General features: G+C 36.3%; 2 protein-coding genes across 2 annotated transcripts; one reads left to right on the forward strand and one right to left on the reverse strand.

The window, feature by feature from the left end:
* The first annotated feature begins 7 nt into the window (after nucleotides 1-7).
* Nucleotides 8-2960, forward strand: LOC109161807 (guanine nucleotide-binding protein subunit beta-2). The gene is made up of 6 exons (XM_019310326.1): nucleotides 8-425; nucleotides 566-660; nucleotides 1346-1770; nucleotides 1867-2224; nucleotides 2489-2602; nucleotides 2686-2960. The coding sequence occupies exons 1-6, from the start codon at nucleotides 320-322 to the stop codon at nucleotides 2719-2721; spliced, it is 1134 nt and encodes a 377-aa protein (XP_019165871.1). The 5' UTR covers nucleotides 8-319; the 3' UTR covers nucleotides 2722-2960.
* A 97-nt stretch (nucleotides 2961-3057) lies between these two features.
* LOC109161804 (coatomer subunit gamma-2-like) lies at nucleotides 3058-9966 on the reverse strand. Its single transcript, XM_019310322.1, has 18 exons — nucleotides 9762-9966; nucleotides 9198-9295; nucleotides 9039-9089; nucleotides 8602-8715; nucleotides 8317-8517; nucleotides 8116-8217; nucleotides 7195-7302; nucleotides 6783-7016; nucleotides 6171-6421; nucleotides 5819-5990; nucleotides 5558-5713; nucleotides 5422-5472; nucleotides 5048-5188; nucleotides 4767-4964; nucleotides 4538-4669; nucleotides 4284-4457; nucleotides 3655-3894; nucleotides 3058-3490 (listed from the first exon to the last, which is right to left on the reverse strand). Exons 1-18 carry the CDS (start codon nucleotides 9805-9807, stop codon nucleotides 3296-3298), a joined length of 2664 nt encoding a protein of 887 aa, XP_019165867.1. The 5' UTR covers nucleotides 9808-9966; the 3' UTR covers nucleotides 3058-3295.
* Between the last annotated feature and the right edge of the window lie 6555 nt (nucleotides 9967-16521).

Here is a 16521-nt window from a genome sequence, read left to right on the forward strand (position 1 = left end):
ATGCCATTACCCCATTTTTATCTTATTTCCGAAATCACCCCATCCCCGCCTGAGCTCAGACCACTTTCCGGCCAGCCTCCCTTCCCATTATCTCTCTTTTCCTTTTTTTCTTTTAATTTCAAAAAAATAAAATTCTGTTTCCATTTTCATACTCGTCTTTGAACTGTGAATTTTCGCATAATAATTTTTCTGTTTTATAAAAAAGTTTTGTGTTGAAGTCAAAATGAACCTGGGAGTAGGGTTGAATGCAAGCAGAAAAATGAACGTTGATGAAATTTAAGAGCTCAATTTTTTTTATTTTTTTTTTCGAAAATAAAATATGTCAGTAATGGAGCTGAGAGAACGGCACACGGCGGCAATGCAGACGGTAAATTCTCTCCGAGAACGACTGAAGGAGAAGCGCCTCCTCCTTCTCGACACCGATGGTTGTTTTTCTTATTCTCCTTGTGTTTTCTTCTCTTATTTCTGGAATTTGATTGATGATTTTTAGTAAAATCTGAGTTTTCCTGAAGTTGTACGCATGAAACACTAGGATCTCATTTGATTTCTATTGAATCTACGGCAGTTGCTAGCTATGCTAAGTCACAAGGTAAATCTCCGATTAGCTTCGGCGCCACAGATCTGGTTTGTTGCCGGACCCTGCAAGGACACACAGGCAAGGTAGATTTTCTTATCAATCTGTGGAATTTCATACTCTTTTGGCTAATTGCATTCAATTGATTCGTGCTAGTAAGCTTCCTGGCTTAAATGCTTAATTGATTGTAATTTGATGGTTATCTTTTGAATATTTTGAAGCTAAAATTTTTACCTATCCTATAATCTGAAAGTCTATAGTTGCAAACTTGCAATGTGCAAAACTGCAAATTCAGTGTTCAATGAGGTGGCCATGTTTTCACTGATTGACTTCCTCAAGTATTTCTAAGAACCTTTGTTGTGAATGTGCAACCAATTGTTCTAGTAAATTAGTAATCTAGCATCGATAATCTGGAAAACTAGCAAAGACATCCAATCATTCTAAAGTAGTAATCTAAAAAGCTGTTCTGTAATCTGAAAATTTGTTGTTGCATGTGCAAGTTCGTTGTTCGATTTGGTAGATGTGCTACTATTCTTAGGTATTTCTAAGAACCTTTTAGTGAATGTGCTACTAATTCTTCTGGTAAAGTAGTAATCCAGCAAGGGTAAAATAAAACATTTTTTCACATCTTACTTTCTAGCATAAGGCCAACCCCCTGCCATGATATTGTTTTCCCTTGCAGTGAGAGATTGATATGTTTTCTTCTTTGTTGTCTTCTTAATATACTTGAAATGGGTAGTTTACCCGCAATCTCTTTAAATCTTTATACAGGTGTATTCACTGGACTGGACTCCTGAAAAGAATCGTATTGTCAGTGCATCTCAAGATGGCAGGTTAATTGTATGGAATGCTCTCACAAGCCAGAAAACCCATGCAATTAAGCTTCCATGTGCTTGGGTCATGACATGTGCCTTTTCTCCAACTGGGCTATCTGTTGCCTGTGGTGGGCTGGACAGTGTTTGCTCTATCTTCAATTTGAATTCTCCTCTTGATAAAGATGGGAACTTACCTGTATCAAGAATGCTTAGTGGGCACAAGGGTTATGTATCGTCGTGCCAGTATATTCCAGATGATGACACTCATTTAATAACTAGTTCTGGTGATCATACATGTGTTTTGTGGGATATAACCACTGGTCTGAGAACGTCTGCTTTTGGGGGTGAATTTCAATCTGGACATACTGCCGATGTGTTAAGGTGAGTTATAAATCTCTGTGTTTAGTTTTTCATCCATGTGTCAACACGAACTCTCACTCATTTATTGTAAAACCATTATTATTATCTTTATTTCAGTGTCTCAATAAATGCGTCAAATACAAGAATGTTTGTCTCTGGATCATGTGATGCAACTGCCCGTCTTTGGGACACCCGTGTTGCTAGTAGAGCTGTTCGTTCATTCCATGGTCATGAGGGAGATGTTAATTCCGTCAAGTTCTTTCCAGATGGTAATAGATTTGGTACTGGTTCAGATGATGGGACTTGCCGATTATACGACATTCGGACTGGGCATCAGCTACAAGTTTACTCTCAGCCACACAGTGATAACGAAGCCCCCCATGTGACTTCCATTGCATTCTCCATTTCTGGGCGTCTTCTCTTTGCTGGGTACTCAAATGGAGATTGCTATGTATGGGACACTCTATTGGCAAAGGTACGTCATACGTAACTTAGAGCTGCTTTTAAATTTTAATACATCTGTCTTTGACGCTGTTGTGTTGATCAGAACAAAAGTTGATAGCTTTTACATATAAAAATCAGTAGATCTCATGCAGATAGATTTTAACTCAAGAGTTGAAATGACTTTGCTTCTGTATATAGTGTGTGTTTGGTTATGTATATTGGTAACAGATCAGTACACCCAAAAGCACTTGAAGTAGGATATGAAGTTGAGTTATGGTATACATTTCCATTGCAGGTGGTCGTAAATCTCGGATCAGTTCAAAACTCTCATGATAATAGAATAAGCTGTCTGGGATTATCAGCTGATGGAAGTGCATTGTGTACAGGAAGTTGGGATACAAATCTCAAGGTGACACATTTAATTCCCGTCCTGTATGTTCTTTAGAATAGACTTGTTTAATTAATATCTATTCATATATCCTATACTTACAGATTTGGGCTTTTGGAGGGCACAGAAAAGTGGTCTGAATATTGGACGCCATCTCTTGTAGATCTTGTATCCTTGTCAAAACGGTGTGGTATCAAGAAAAAGAAATCATCATTTACGTCTTGTTATTCTTGTCAACCCAGACAGACTTAATAATAGATAAATATCTCATCATGGGTTGGCACTTTGTTCCGACCGTTAGATTCCTAATCTGTGTATCTATGTTGACAACTTCTTATACTATAGACTATAGAAGATTTACGAGCACAGAATTTCTTCTTATTAGAGTTGCAACTCGTATTATTTTGTTTGCAACTACGGATAATGAGCAGAGGATAACGGTAAGCAGTTTTGAAAAATCTCTTCCAACATTTCTGTTTCACCAAAATGGAGAAATACAAGAATATATCAATGAGAGGAAATCATACTGTTTCAAAATTTAAAACGAATACACAACAATTACTAAACCAATCTCCTATGCTTCAGAAAATATGCCAAGATGGTGATTTTGTAGTTAACACAAGTGTTCCCTCAAAAACATAAATGAATCTCCTGAGTTCTTGACCGGGTAAAAATGCAAATATTCACCTTTCCGTATGTAAGGTAAGTAGGTAACTAACCACTTGCCACAATTTCATGAATGGCATCACTGATGGATAGATCTTCAGATCTAACTGCCAACTTCATGGCAACCTCTTTTGGCCCATCAATTCCAAATGATAACCGCACAAGAACCTTAGCACTGCCTATGTACACACCAGATAATAAACACGTGTGCGATCTTGAATTGTTAGGGACAACCTCTGTGCCCTGAAGCAAACACAAAACACAGTTTCAATTTTGAGAATGTGAAAATTATGTACAGTTTACTTCCATTCTAATTAGACAATACACTATATAGGTGACATGTTATGTCGTAAAAAACTTTACAATGGGCTTTTAACAAAATTAAAAAAGCAAATGTGAAAACTGACCTCACAGGGTTGCATGCCAAGAAGGTTTATGACTGCATTAACAGCTTCAGCCAAGCTATCCCTAGGGCCAAGACCATATTCATCTACACGCTCACAATCAGGGCCCATTGTTTCCCACGCATTCCTAAAATTGGAGACACCCACTTTCAGCATGTAATCAGCAGCAACCACCTCAAGGTCCTCTAGCTGGTATTCATCTTCCACACCATCTTCCTCAGCTTCACCAGTAGATGGATCAACCTAGTCATAAACCAGCCAAACGACAGGGACATAAATACGTAATTACCAACTATAAGTTACAGGATCAAAGAAACATGGACAAAACACGAATTCAGCAAACAAAGGACAATCCATTCACAGCTAGAATGAACATTTAAGTGGGTGGTTTGATGCTTCATACAACAGCTTACAGACTTATTTGGGGTGCTGGCTAACTGAACATCAACCATGTAGAGCTTATGCCTACACATATCTTTTCCAGTCAAGACACAAAAAGTATGTTTTGAGATTTAGTCACATTTGTCGCACAAAACAACATTTTTTTTTTTTTTTTGGACTCAGAATGTTCTCAAAAGTTCAAGGGGCAAGTCACATAGTAAATGAGAACTGAAAAATATAAAGGGAAGTACCTCTTTGACAATGAACCTCAGTGTGTTAGAGAATTTCCCAATTGCAGGGACTCCTTCTGGTTTCTCAAATGCTACAAATGTTTGCCCGGGGGTATCATATGGAAGAGATTTCAGAGGTTTGGAAGCTGCTTCAGAAAACTCCTCCGCTTCAGAAGCATCAACAATAACTGTGACCTGACAACCAGCAATAAAAATTTAAAGGAAAATTCAAGTTTGAGGTGACAATGCCACAAGTTGTTGAAATGATCCATTACATTCTCTAGCTGTTGCTCGGGAATTGTGTTCGTGCAATTATACTGGAACACAACATGACTATCAAAAATGTGTTTCACCACATTGACTGCATATTCTGTCTCAGCTTCAGTAAGCTCCACAGGGGGTGATGACTGACCATATTAAAAAAAATAGTACTCAATAAGTGCAACAAAAAAAAAAAATGATTTACAATGTTAAAGGTAAATAACCAAATGTAATCCAAGGAACCTTGAAAAGCTTTCCATAGCTGGCAAACTCTGGAATGGAGGAGAGTAGTTTTTCATATGCATCAAGCATTGAAGTGGGGCCAGCAGCAGGAGCAGACAGAGCAGTGGGCTTTTTGCCTGGAGCTTTCTTTTCTGCCATGAGTTGAGACTTAAGCTCCTTTGGTACAGAATTGATATCAAAAGGCTGTTCTGAGGGATCCTGCAGCAGTCCAAACCAAATATATCAATTTACAAATGAAAAGATAAAGAAAGAGTAAAACTACAAACAAGAAAAATACTGACATAGTTATTCAAACTGATCTCCAGATTTGCTAATGGGACACCAAGAGATCCAAATAAAAACTCCTTTGCCTCTTCAGCAGTTTCAACAACTGCACCATCACCTCCTAGGGTGTTCAAGTAAAGTGTTGCCCTATCACGAACCTGCCAACAGAAACATCATTATCAAGTCCTTAAGGGAGGCAGAAAACAGGGAACAAAAAAACAGGCTAAGATGTTTATCATTTAACAGGTTAGAACAAAAACTCTGTCCCAAGTGAAAATAATTTATCTCTAAAGAACTGCCAAACACACACACAGAGGGAGGGAGGGAGGAAGCAATTGGATCCTACAAGAAAAACAAATAGATGTAAAAAAAAAAAAAAAAAAAGACTGACCTCATCATCATTGTCAAATAGACAGCGTTTCAACAGAACAAAGATGCGAGGCTGCAGCAAAATTAAAGTAAGGTCTTGGTCATAGTAACTCAACTAACTCTTAATAATCATAAATTGTCTCAAGGATCATCCATACCTTCAAAGAGTCTACCATGGCTCCAAACTTTGCTAATGTACTCACAGCACTAGCCCGAACTGTTGCATTTTCAAGTATGATCCGATTATAGATGTACCGGATGTACTTGCTGGGATCTGCAGTCTTAGGTCCTTCATTTCCCAGAAAGTGAAGTATCTGAAAACAAATAAAAGCTTGTAAGCATCAAAACATGAAATGGCCATATAGAATGAATTAGCAGAAACTGCCGATATAGAGTAATGTAAAAAAGTGAAAATCAACCTGAGTAGAAAGATATGTAAATTCACAATCTTCAATAAATTCACATAAATGAAGCAGCCCACTTTCTTTAGCATCGGGAATATCTCGTATGAGGATCACAATTGAATCAACAATAGCTTTCTTGAACTCGAACCCACCTTCTTCCCTCAAAGTATTGCTCAAGAAATTCATCCTATGAGTGAATAAAAGGTATTAAGCAGATAGTTATTTTATATGAAAAACCATTTGTCAAGCAAGTGGAAGAAAATGGTGAAATTGTGAAAATAACAGAACAGGAAACAAATCCAAATTCAATATGTGCATTTGTAGATCAATCTCCAAGTTCTAGAGAAGCCAGTCCAAGAGCACTCACAGAGATCTGTACTTGAGAGGGAACTTCAAACACAAGGATCTAATGGCTTCCACCACAACAATCTTGAACTCATCAGCAATGTCAGACATGAAATTAGTAATCTGCTTCATCAAACGATCAACACTTGATTCATTGCCAGTTTTAAGAAGAGTTGTGATTGCAAGAGTTGCTATGCTTCTGTTTTGATCTGAGATCAAGCTTTCCATGTCAATATTGCAGTTTGTTACAGCCAATGGATGTGTCATTGCCACCTGCATACAGTTCAAGGTACCGTACTTCACTAAAAAATGGTAACAAGCTATAGAGAAAACCTTGTCCATCTTCCCCACTCTAGTGGATAAATAAACCAGCAGTTCTTTTACTAAAGCTTTAAACAAATTACTCTTTAAAATTAATGTTGCCCGTGCCCAGAAAATAATGGCAATCTGTTTCTCTGTCCCAATAGATTCAGGAAATAAGCCAGAAGCTCTTCTAGTGAAAGGCTAAAAGGCTACAGCATACGAAACTCACAAGAAGATTAAAAAATACAACTAAAGGTAAGATTTAAAACCTACAACACCAAGTTAACACTATTTAAGAGAAAAATAAATAAATTATGTCACAATGACTCACCTTATTCAAAGTTCGGACAGCAGCAAACCTAAGAACTGGCTTGGAAGAGCTTAAAAAGAGTTGTAGCACAGTAATTGCAGGAGTCAATTCCCGACTACTGACACCACTCAATTCTGTAATTGCTCTAGCTGCTTCAAAAATCACCATCTCTGCCTTGTGACGTAGGCAACCCTCTAAGTAATCATAGAACGGCCGATCCCCTGTGTGACTACTAAGACCAGATTCTCTAATTACCTGAAGAGACGCAAAGTAACATTTATGGCATATTCGAACAAAAAAGGGTTGGACTTGGTGAGCCCATGACCTAAAGGGAAATAGGTGAGCACTAGACCACTACACTGAGTCAACCTATATATCCAAACAGAGAAAAAATTTATACTAAAGAATTAAGATCAGTAGAAAAAGAGAGTACCTGGCTAGTATATCGAATCAAAAGGCATTGAGCTAGAGGTGAGCGGACAGTCCCCCTTGTCAAGCTAGTAACTAGCTTACTAACTGCTAAACGGTCATTCTGCCGTATCTGCAAGTTCAAAACTTGAGTTTGTGTCACTACATTTTTTTTTCTTTTGATACCTGAATTCATTCCATATCATTGAGCCAAAGCTATTATTTCTTTTGAGATCCTTCATAGAACATGGATCCAAGATGGGAGTTGGGTTCATAATACTGTAAGAACTAAGAAGAGACAAATGCAGATGAAAAGAAAGGAACTCAGACACTTAACTAGACTATACAAATGAGTGTTCAAAAAGGTGCATCTGTTTCCCACAGGTTAACAATTTATTGATGGCAACAAAGTAACATTTGGAGATCCAGTAAGACAAGGTAGCATGTTAATACAAATCAAAACATCAAGAAGCCCCCCAAAAAAATTCCAGAAATAAGGTATCAGTCCACCTGTTTCACAAATCACAAGAACATCTATGCCCTTAAAATGTAAAGGTTTCACTTGATGTAATAAGACTTGAGCTAAGTTACATGTACCAAAGATGCACATGGAAATGGAAGGAAAGGTACTATCAGTAGTATGAAAGATTGGTTTTTAGTGAATGGTTTTGCAGATTAGATAGAGCCCCAATTAATTCATTTAAATTCTTAGCACATTTTTTGCAATCTAGAGGACACTGAAGGAACAATCAAGAAATAAAGCAATGCAAGTTCATTTCATTCTCTCAAAATGAGAGGACATAAAGGTCAGAACAATTATTTAAAGCAGCATACAGTAAAAGGGAATTCAGCTCAGAACCCCTATCATTTATGATAAACAGATCCTAACAGGGTGAGAAAAATTCCAATTGAAGTATGATCATTTCCAAAACACTAGTAATCATACCTGGTGCAGCAGAGCAAGTGCATGGAACTGTACAAGAGCAGCCCTTGATTGAACAGCTTCTTGCACCTCATTGCTCCATCTTTTCACAATCTCAGGATTTGTCTGACAAACAAATCAACAACTAGAAAACTTGAGTGACAAATAAAACTTGATGGGAAGAGTGGGAAGAGAATTTCTTCAAATATTGATAATTTACCACACCTGAAGCAAATGGATTCCACTAACAAGGGCAGCACTAGCAACAACAGGGTTTTTGTCAACAATGGCCTGCTTCAAGTATCTTTCAATTTGAGTGAGAAGGGTTCCATCAGTGATTCGGCAGAGGACACGAATAGCATTTGCTCGGTACATGTCAGTTCTACTATTCATATCTTTCATCAAAGAGCTTGTGACTATGATAACCTTTAATGTAGAGAGAATATATTACTTTCTTTCAGAAGCATAGAATTTCTAAGAAACAGTCAAACAAACCAATTAGTATCAAACCTCATCTGCTGAGGGTGAAAGCTCCTTAATAATCAAATAAACCATTCTCCTAAGGCCAAGATCTTTTGACTGGAAGAGTTTAGTCACAGCAAAAAAGACTTCGGTGGCTTCAACCTATAGATGGGAAAGAAAATATTCACCAATAAGATGCAAGGTGTTCAAAGAAAAATGCTAAATAAGTATAACAATATTTTGCACCAACATGAACAGCTATAGGAAACTGGCATGATAAGCATTACAATGTTGAGAACTTTTTTGACAAGTACAGGTGAAAGATGATCTCTTTAGTTGAAAATTTGAAGTTTAAAAAGAAAAAAATCACGTCCATTTATCATTCATGCTATGATGCTAATTTTCCATCAACCAATTAGGCCTTTTATTAGTTTATTCTTTTTTTTTTCTCCCCTTACTGCAAATGACTGTCAACACCAACTGACCTTTGTAAATGCCTCTCCCTGGTTCAGAAGATACAGAAGCTTTGTAATGACCTGAAAAATACACAAAACAAACAAGCTTGAGAACATATTTTATCCTGGAAAAGTAAGATTATGGATAAATTTGAGATAATCAATGAGACAGAAGGATGAGAAAAACACATGTGCACATCTCCTTGCATCCAACTGAGGTTCATTGAAGACCCTAGCTTCCTGTAGGACTGCACCCTTCTCAATCCCCATAAAAGGAGAGTAGTCCACTGCATTGTAATAATCAATGAAAACCACATTAATCACAACATAGTTCCCTAAACATCCAAAAACTCAGCTCTCAATCCTAATACCTAACCTACCCAATGCACTAGATAGATACTAGATCTAAACTAAAACTGCCATTTATCTGGTAAAATTCCACCATCAGATCATGTATTATCAAATCACACTGACTTAGTGATCGCAGTAGGCAAACTTTTTAACAACTAAATGAGTGAATTCACATTGCTGAGGAATCTGGTATAGATAATCAGTTTAAACCATCATCGCGATTCATTTCATGAGTGAAATAAAGCACCAAAATATAACAAAATGCAGATCTGAGGAGCTAGAATTTGAATTGAATCATTAGAAATAAAACCACCGAATAGCCGGAAGAAAAAATAAAACTGAAATTTACGGCTTTATGCATAAAAATAAAACTCAAGAGTGAGCGAAATAGAGAGGCTTTACTTTCGTCGTCGCGATCATCGTCCTTCTTCACGAGAGGCTGAGCCATTTCGAGGCGCAAGGAATTGCAGAGATCTTCAAGGATTTAAAGCAGAAGTCGAAGAAAAGAGAATTTGAGATCTCTCCCTCTCAAATCTACGCCTGTTCTATTTATGGGACGGTTGACAGTGAAGTCGAGGTAGCCAGCCAATTCTCCGTATAAACCAAATAGGGAGCAATAGTTACTAAAATCTATACACATACCACATATGCTCTGATCAAAACTTATTTGTAAAACTAGTTTTTCATGTCTATATAGAAGATATTCATACATAAGTAATTGAATGTTGGATTTGTTATAATTCATAGTATATGAATGCAAGATAATATAGAAGACATTGATTTTGATTCTCACTAAAATAAATATTTGCAACATTGTAAAAATTATAATCTAAATAAATATTATTTTTAGTTTGAATTTCTCAACGTCTTCATAATTCTCTTTTGGGTAGCATTGTCATTGTTTCATTTTCACAACTTGTCATCTTCTTTGTAAAATGTTTCAATAGACAATTTAACTTTTACCGTTGGTAAAAATGTTGTACAACTAAATTATTCAACATTAAAAATTTGTGTAATTAGTATTATTTGTTACTTTCTTTTAAATAAATCAGGCTACATTGCTAAATACTATTTAGAGTGATGACACCTCTAATATCCCCATTCAAAAAAAAAAAAAAAAAAAAAAAAAAAACTAGAGAGTTGGGTTTTAGAAAATTGCATGTTTTTAATAAAGCATTATTAACCAAACAAAGCTGGAGGTTGATCGAGAAGTCAGTCTCCTCTATCGATGTTGATGGAGAAGAAAGTAGTTGTGCCTCCTTTTCTGTTAATATGGACAGAGGAGAAACCTTTACATCCTCCTCTATCAAGCAAACTTCACTTTTCAGCAACTCTTAATTGTTGATTTTTATTTAAATAGATAGATTAGATAAGTTATCACCTTTTACAAAAAAACTTGTTCTCATCTGAACAACTGAACCCTCATATATATATATATATATATATATATATATATATATATATATATATATATATATATATATATATATATATATATATATATATATATATATATATATATAAAATATGGGATCGCACTCTCATGAGAACCACCTTTAATGTAAGAACGTGAGAACTAATCTAGACCATTAAATCAGAATGATGCACGGTTGAGATTAAAAAGGAACAAATCACACAGATTAAGAAAATAAATCTCTTTAAAATATTAGAAAATATACAGTTAGGGGTAAATTAGTCGCATTAGAAGCTGTGCATTTTCTATACAGAATGTTGTGCATTTCTATATTGAATGTCGTGCATTGATAGCTCGTTGGTTGTTTCAAACACCGCCAAAAAATCCTATGATGGACATCCCAATGTCCTACGATGCACCGCACTTATGCACATCTCACTAGTCTGCAATGCACAACTCATAACACGAGGTTGTACAACCAGCACACCCGAATGCACAACCGTACTATACAGACATGTGTACATATACACCAATATCCAAATAAAGACAATGTTATACTCAAAAGAACGAGCAAACAAATTTTTAAAAAACAATGATTATATTACTTTCCATGGACGAACACTCGATCGATGATGATGAAATCGCAACTCCAAATCACAATGATGATGATCTAAGAAATTAGGAAACAAATTTGGCTAAGGATTACCCATGTGTTTACATTTAAAAAAAAAAGCACTACAACCTCCACCTTAACAAAAAAGATCAATATATAAATATATATATATATATATATATATATATGTGTGTGTGTGTGTGTGTGTGTGTGTGTGTGTGTGTGTGTGTGTGTGTGTGTGTGTGTGTGTGTGTGTGTGTGTGTGTGTGTGTGAGAATTGCTGCCCATTAGAGAACTAGGAACTATTACGAGCCATCCATATGAAAAGATCAACGGATCATATGCAATTTTTTTTTTAATGCGATACATTTTTGTAAATAACTCAAATTTTGAAGTGCAATTGTGTAGGTAAACAATGCAAATAAAATCACTTAAAAGTGCAAATTAAATAACATGTGCAAGTATGCAAGTAAAATCACTTAAAAGTGTAACCTTCTATATTATATTTAGAGTGCAAGTAATTTACCTTTCACATTGGTGCAATTAATGATATGTTATGTGCACTTAATATCGTTGCACTATTAGAAGTTGTTGCTTGCACTTTTAACATACATATTTTAGTTACACTATTGTTGCATTCTATGAAACTGTTACTTGTACTTTTAACACATTTCACCTGCACTTCAAAGTTTGAGTTATTTACAAAACTTTCTAAAATGCAATGTCAACGCGACAATCTTCTCTGCTGATGAATTGGTGGGGGTTTGAGGTTGTTCTTCGAAATCATTTTGAGAGCTTTGTGACAATTAACGAGATGTTCCATTGTAATCGAAACCCGAGCCTAGCCGAGGTAATTGCTTGCTAGGAAGCTCTGTCATGGATCAGACGGTCATTCCCTGCTATTGTATTTATGCTCTGGTTGCTAGATATTAATTGAAGCTCGTTTCTTAAAAAATAAAAGTACCAGTACGAATCTAACAATTTGTGAACCGAACACCCACTAAAAGTGAAACAAGTTGATAAATAAATAACTGATAAGTGCTTATTTGTCTATATTTTTCCTCCTTTTCACTAAGCCATTTTGCATATAGATCATTCCAAATTTCATGAGATTAGGACTAAATTGTGTTTTTTGCTAGAAGTTTGGTTTGAAAAGCTTTGGAAGCAAAAAATGAGTAGTTTCATGCACTTTGGTGGTCATTGGAGTCAAAAGAAGCGTTTAGGATGGATTAGGAGTCCATGGGAGCCAAGGAGAAGCTAAGATGATGGATAAAACACTTCCAAGGGAGCCTAAGAGTGGTGGTTTCAATGGTGTTGGTCATTTGGGCAAACCAAAACAAAAGAGGAGCAAAAGATCAATGCATTGCAATTTTCGCTCATTTTGACCATTGTTCGATATTTTGACTATATCTCAGCCTAGAAGTGTTGAAATGAAGTAATTATTGTGTCATTGGAAATAAGACTCAAAGGGCTACAATTCTTATATAAACACAAAAGCCTAAAAAGGAAGTCACAGGGGTCAAAATCATCATTGAAGTTGAAGTTCCAAACTTACAGTCCAAAATCTACCACTGTTCGTTTTTTGGATCATATCTCCACCTAGGAAAGTCCAAATGAAGTGATTCATGCGCCATTGGAAAGAATACTTGAAGGGCTACAACATTCATGGGACCATAGTTCCAAATTCTGACATTTTGAAGGCCAAAAGACACGGCCAAGTGCACGGCCAAGTCTGTGGCCGTGTAATTTCTGTGCAGATTCCAGAACACTGCCATTTTAGACACGGCCAGTGACATGGCCACGTCCTTGGCCGTGTCACTGTGCTCTGCCCTTTTTAAAGTTCGATTTTGGTCATTTCTACTCGATTTTGACTCTTGTTAGAACCCTAGACACTCTTATTCATTTCTCTTCATATTTTAGTGTTAGATTAAGCTTAGATTTAGGTTTCTTAACACTTTTGAAACTTGTAATCTTGGATTTGAAACTTGGACTCTAACATTTCAGGATCCTACCACCCATTTTCAATAGAGAAGCTTTCTTTCCCTTATCTCTTTCTTTTGCAAGATTTATGTTAAATGCTTGTGTTTTTGTGTTATTTATACTATTTGATCATGAGTAGTTAGTTTATGGACTTGAGTTAGGGTTGTATTACATATTTTGATGCTTAGTTTGCGATTGTTGCAAAAAAGGGGAAGAACTCTAACCTAGGGTTCTTGAGTTTATGAAAGATTTGTGTTTATATCTTGTTAATGTTTGATGTACACATTCATTAGCATGTATTTGGAGAATTATTGGCTACAATGAGAATTGGGTCAATGATTTTAGCCACCCCTGGCATAAACCCGATTTGTTCATATGAAAATAGGAGAAATTGGAGGTTTTAGATGCTTTGTGTGCTTGATGGACTAGGAATTGATACGTCACGAGAGTGGGGCAATTCCTTGTTCTAACCCTTGTTTATTAATCATGAGAGTAGTTCGTAGACTAGGATACATACGTCTATTCCCAATTGATTCCTTGGTTCTTTGTTCTCCCTAATCCCATAGGTTGTTGAAGTATCTAGATAATAATGCACCCTAGTTTGAGTCCTATTTTTTTTATTTCGTGTTTATCTCTTGTTAATATGTGTTTGTGTTAATATGTTTAGTTACCGTAGCCTCAATCTCACACGCTTCTTGTTGATTTCCTAGTACTAGTGCGTGCCTAGTTTCTTGTTGTTACATATTACGCGTCATAACCCCCAATCCCCTGAAGACGACATTTTACACCCATACACTCATCATCACTCATTTTTGCTGCAACCAATAAGGCAATAACATTGAGACTAATTATTTAATGGTAAACCATGTCACCATGTACACTTTTGAGTTTTGACCATGCCATGTTGCTAGAAGCAAGCTTTTAAATGAAATTTCACACGCACTAGACTAATGCCTTGAGGCACCTACAAATTCAAGTAATTAAAACAATATCGGAGCTTCTTCTTCTTCTTCTTCAAAAAAAAAACAATATCGGAGTATCAATCATATTGTTGTACGGTTGTTGACATTGAATGGATTGTTGTACGGTTGTTGACATTGAATGGATATCTACATCGTTCAAGTTAAATAATAATGTATTAAATATTACTCATTTCGTCTTATTTTAGTTGTCCAATTTACTATTTATTGTTCAAACCAACACTTTTATCCTTGCTTATTTTCTTATTATTTTTAAATTTTAGTTTCTGTGTTTAAAGTATTTTCAATATAGTTTCTGAATATATAAATTATATATATTAATACTATATTTAATATTATAAAAATTTATAAATTGTAAATAATTTTATTTAAGTACGTCACTAGAGACCTAAAATGAAATAGATGTGGTAATATAATAGGCATTTTTTTTTATATTTTATTTTGGTGACTACAATCATAGTATCAAAGTGCCACAACCATGCTATCAAATTAAACCGCAGCTTAGCTTGATAATGGATTTGATAAGATTATAAAATGTGATATTTTTGAAATGGAAAAGTGATTCCATAATAACGTTCTTCTGATCCAAAAGGGAATACAAATGAGTCCACAAATTAACCATAAAAATTGCAAGCCATCAATTAAGGTGCTTGCTTTAGGGGGAAAGAGATATATAGCTGACTTCACAATCTATCTCTGTAATCTACTCCTCAGCTCTGTGGTGGATCGGAACTCATGTAATCCACCCAGGCCAGAAAGCAAAAAGCACAACGTAACACCGTAGCAGTGGCGCACTGTGAAGCCGTAAGGGTAGTGTACGTCATGCATGATATCACCAGGCCGGCCAGCCAGTACGTGCCACTGCAGCCAGCACATACGTGATTTTGCATGCATGCAGTTCCCAGAAAGCCAAATTTTCTTGACTGACTATTATTAAGGAGCGTGGTGTGTTCGGCCGCCGACATACTCGCCGCTGGAGAACTCCACGCTCGACGCTCCTCCTCCTCCTCCATATTTCCCGCCCCTTGTCTCTGTGCTCGAATCGTACTCCGAACTCTCGTTCGTGGATTTCATCACTCCCTCGTTTAGATCAGCCAACTGAACGTCTCCTTCCAAAGCACGCACAATCTGCATGCCATGCGCCCAGTAAACATTAAATTAAATATGTTGTCGTTTTCTCTGTCGCACACATTGACTAATCCCCTTGCTGAATTAATGTACCTAGCTCATTTTAGGACGTCTCCTGGCAGAATGCCTAACGCAAGCAGCGGCACAAGCCACCATGCGATGCATCTCCTGGTGGTTGTAGTTGTTCTCCAACCGCGGATCCACCAGCCCTTTGAAATTTCAACCTTCTACAGACCGCATCAGAATCGGCCTAGCCTACAGATCCAACATAGAACATCATATATCATTTCCCTTAATCAATCAAACAATCATATGTTCTACTACCCAATCGACTAAGGTTTCATCTTCGCCATTAACATCCATGGGGCGTCGCCCAGTTATGAGTTCCAGGAGCATAACTCCATAAGAGTAAACATCAGATTTTTCAGTCAGTTTGCCACTAGATGCATATTCTGGTACCAAGTACCTATGAAAACGTATACATTCAATTCAATTAACAAAATCAAAACAAAACATAACACCTCTCAGCTGCTCCTATATATGGTTGATATATAATAGCCGAATGTACATAAACTGATAGTGTAGTATGTATATATTCACCCGAATGTTCCCATGATGCGTGTTGAGACGTGGGTTTGGGTATCATTGCTGAGCTTAGCCAGTCCAAAATCAGCAACCTATATTAACTCAACAATCAGTGAGTTATAATCAAATATAAACTTGAAATATATAAATAGTTGAAATGAAAGGAAAGGAAATTTTGATCTTATGCAAGCTAAGTACCTTTGCATCAAAATTGTAGTCCAACAAAATATTTGCAGCCTTAATATCTCTGTGTATAATGCGAGGGTGGCCTGCAGTACTCAAATATTCAATTTAGTTATCATTACTCACAATATAATTATATGAAGGAAATTATCAATCAAGACTTACAATCTTCGTGTAGATAAGCAAACCCTTTGGCGGAACCTAGTGCAATTTTAAGCCTGGTTGGGAAATCCATAACAGTTGCTGCAAATTAAATTTTCACTCATACAAATAGCCAAG

The sequence above is a fragment of the Ipomoea nil genome, unplaced genomic scaffold, assembly GCF_001879475.1.
Source record: "Ipomoea nil cultivar Tokyo-kokei standard unplaced genomic scaffold, Asagao_1.1 scaffold2926, whole genome shotgun sequence".
NCBI classification, from domain to species: Eukaryota; Viridiplantae; Streptophyta; class Magnoliopsida; order Solanales; family Convolvulaceae; genus Ipomoea; species Ipomoea nil.

Coding starts and splice junctions, on each gene's coding strand:
- LOC109161807 (XM_019310326.1), top strand. CDS start 320: ATGTCAGTAATGGAGCTGAGAGAACGGCACACGGCGGCAATGCAGACG. Junction 426..565: donor CCTCCTTCTCGACACCGATG/GTTGTTTTTCTT, acceptor AATCTACGGCAG/TTGCTAGCTATGCTAAGTCA. Junction 661..1,345: donor TGCAAGGACACACAGGCAAG/GTAGATTTTCTT, acceptor ATCTTTATACAG/GTGTATTCACTGGACTGGAC.
- LOC109161804 (XM_019310322.1), bottom strand. CDS start 9,807: ATGGCTCAGCCTCTCGTGAAGAAGGACGATGATCGCGACGACGAAA. Junction 3,895..4,283: donor TGAGGTTCATTGTCAAAGAG/GTACTTCCCTTT, acceptor GTTTATGACTAG/GTTGATCCATCTACTGGTGA. Junction 3,491..3,654: donor TTGGCATGCAACCCTGTGAG/GTCAGTTTTCAC, acceptor TGTTTGCTTCAG/GGCACAGAGGTTGTCCCTAA.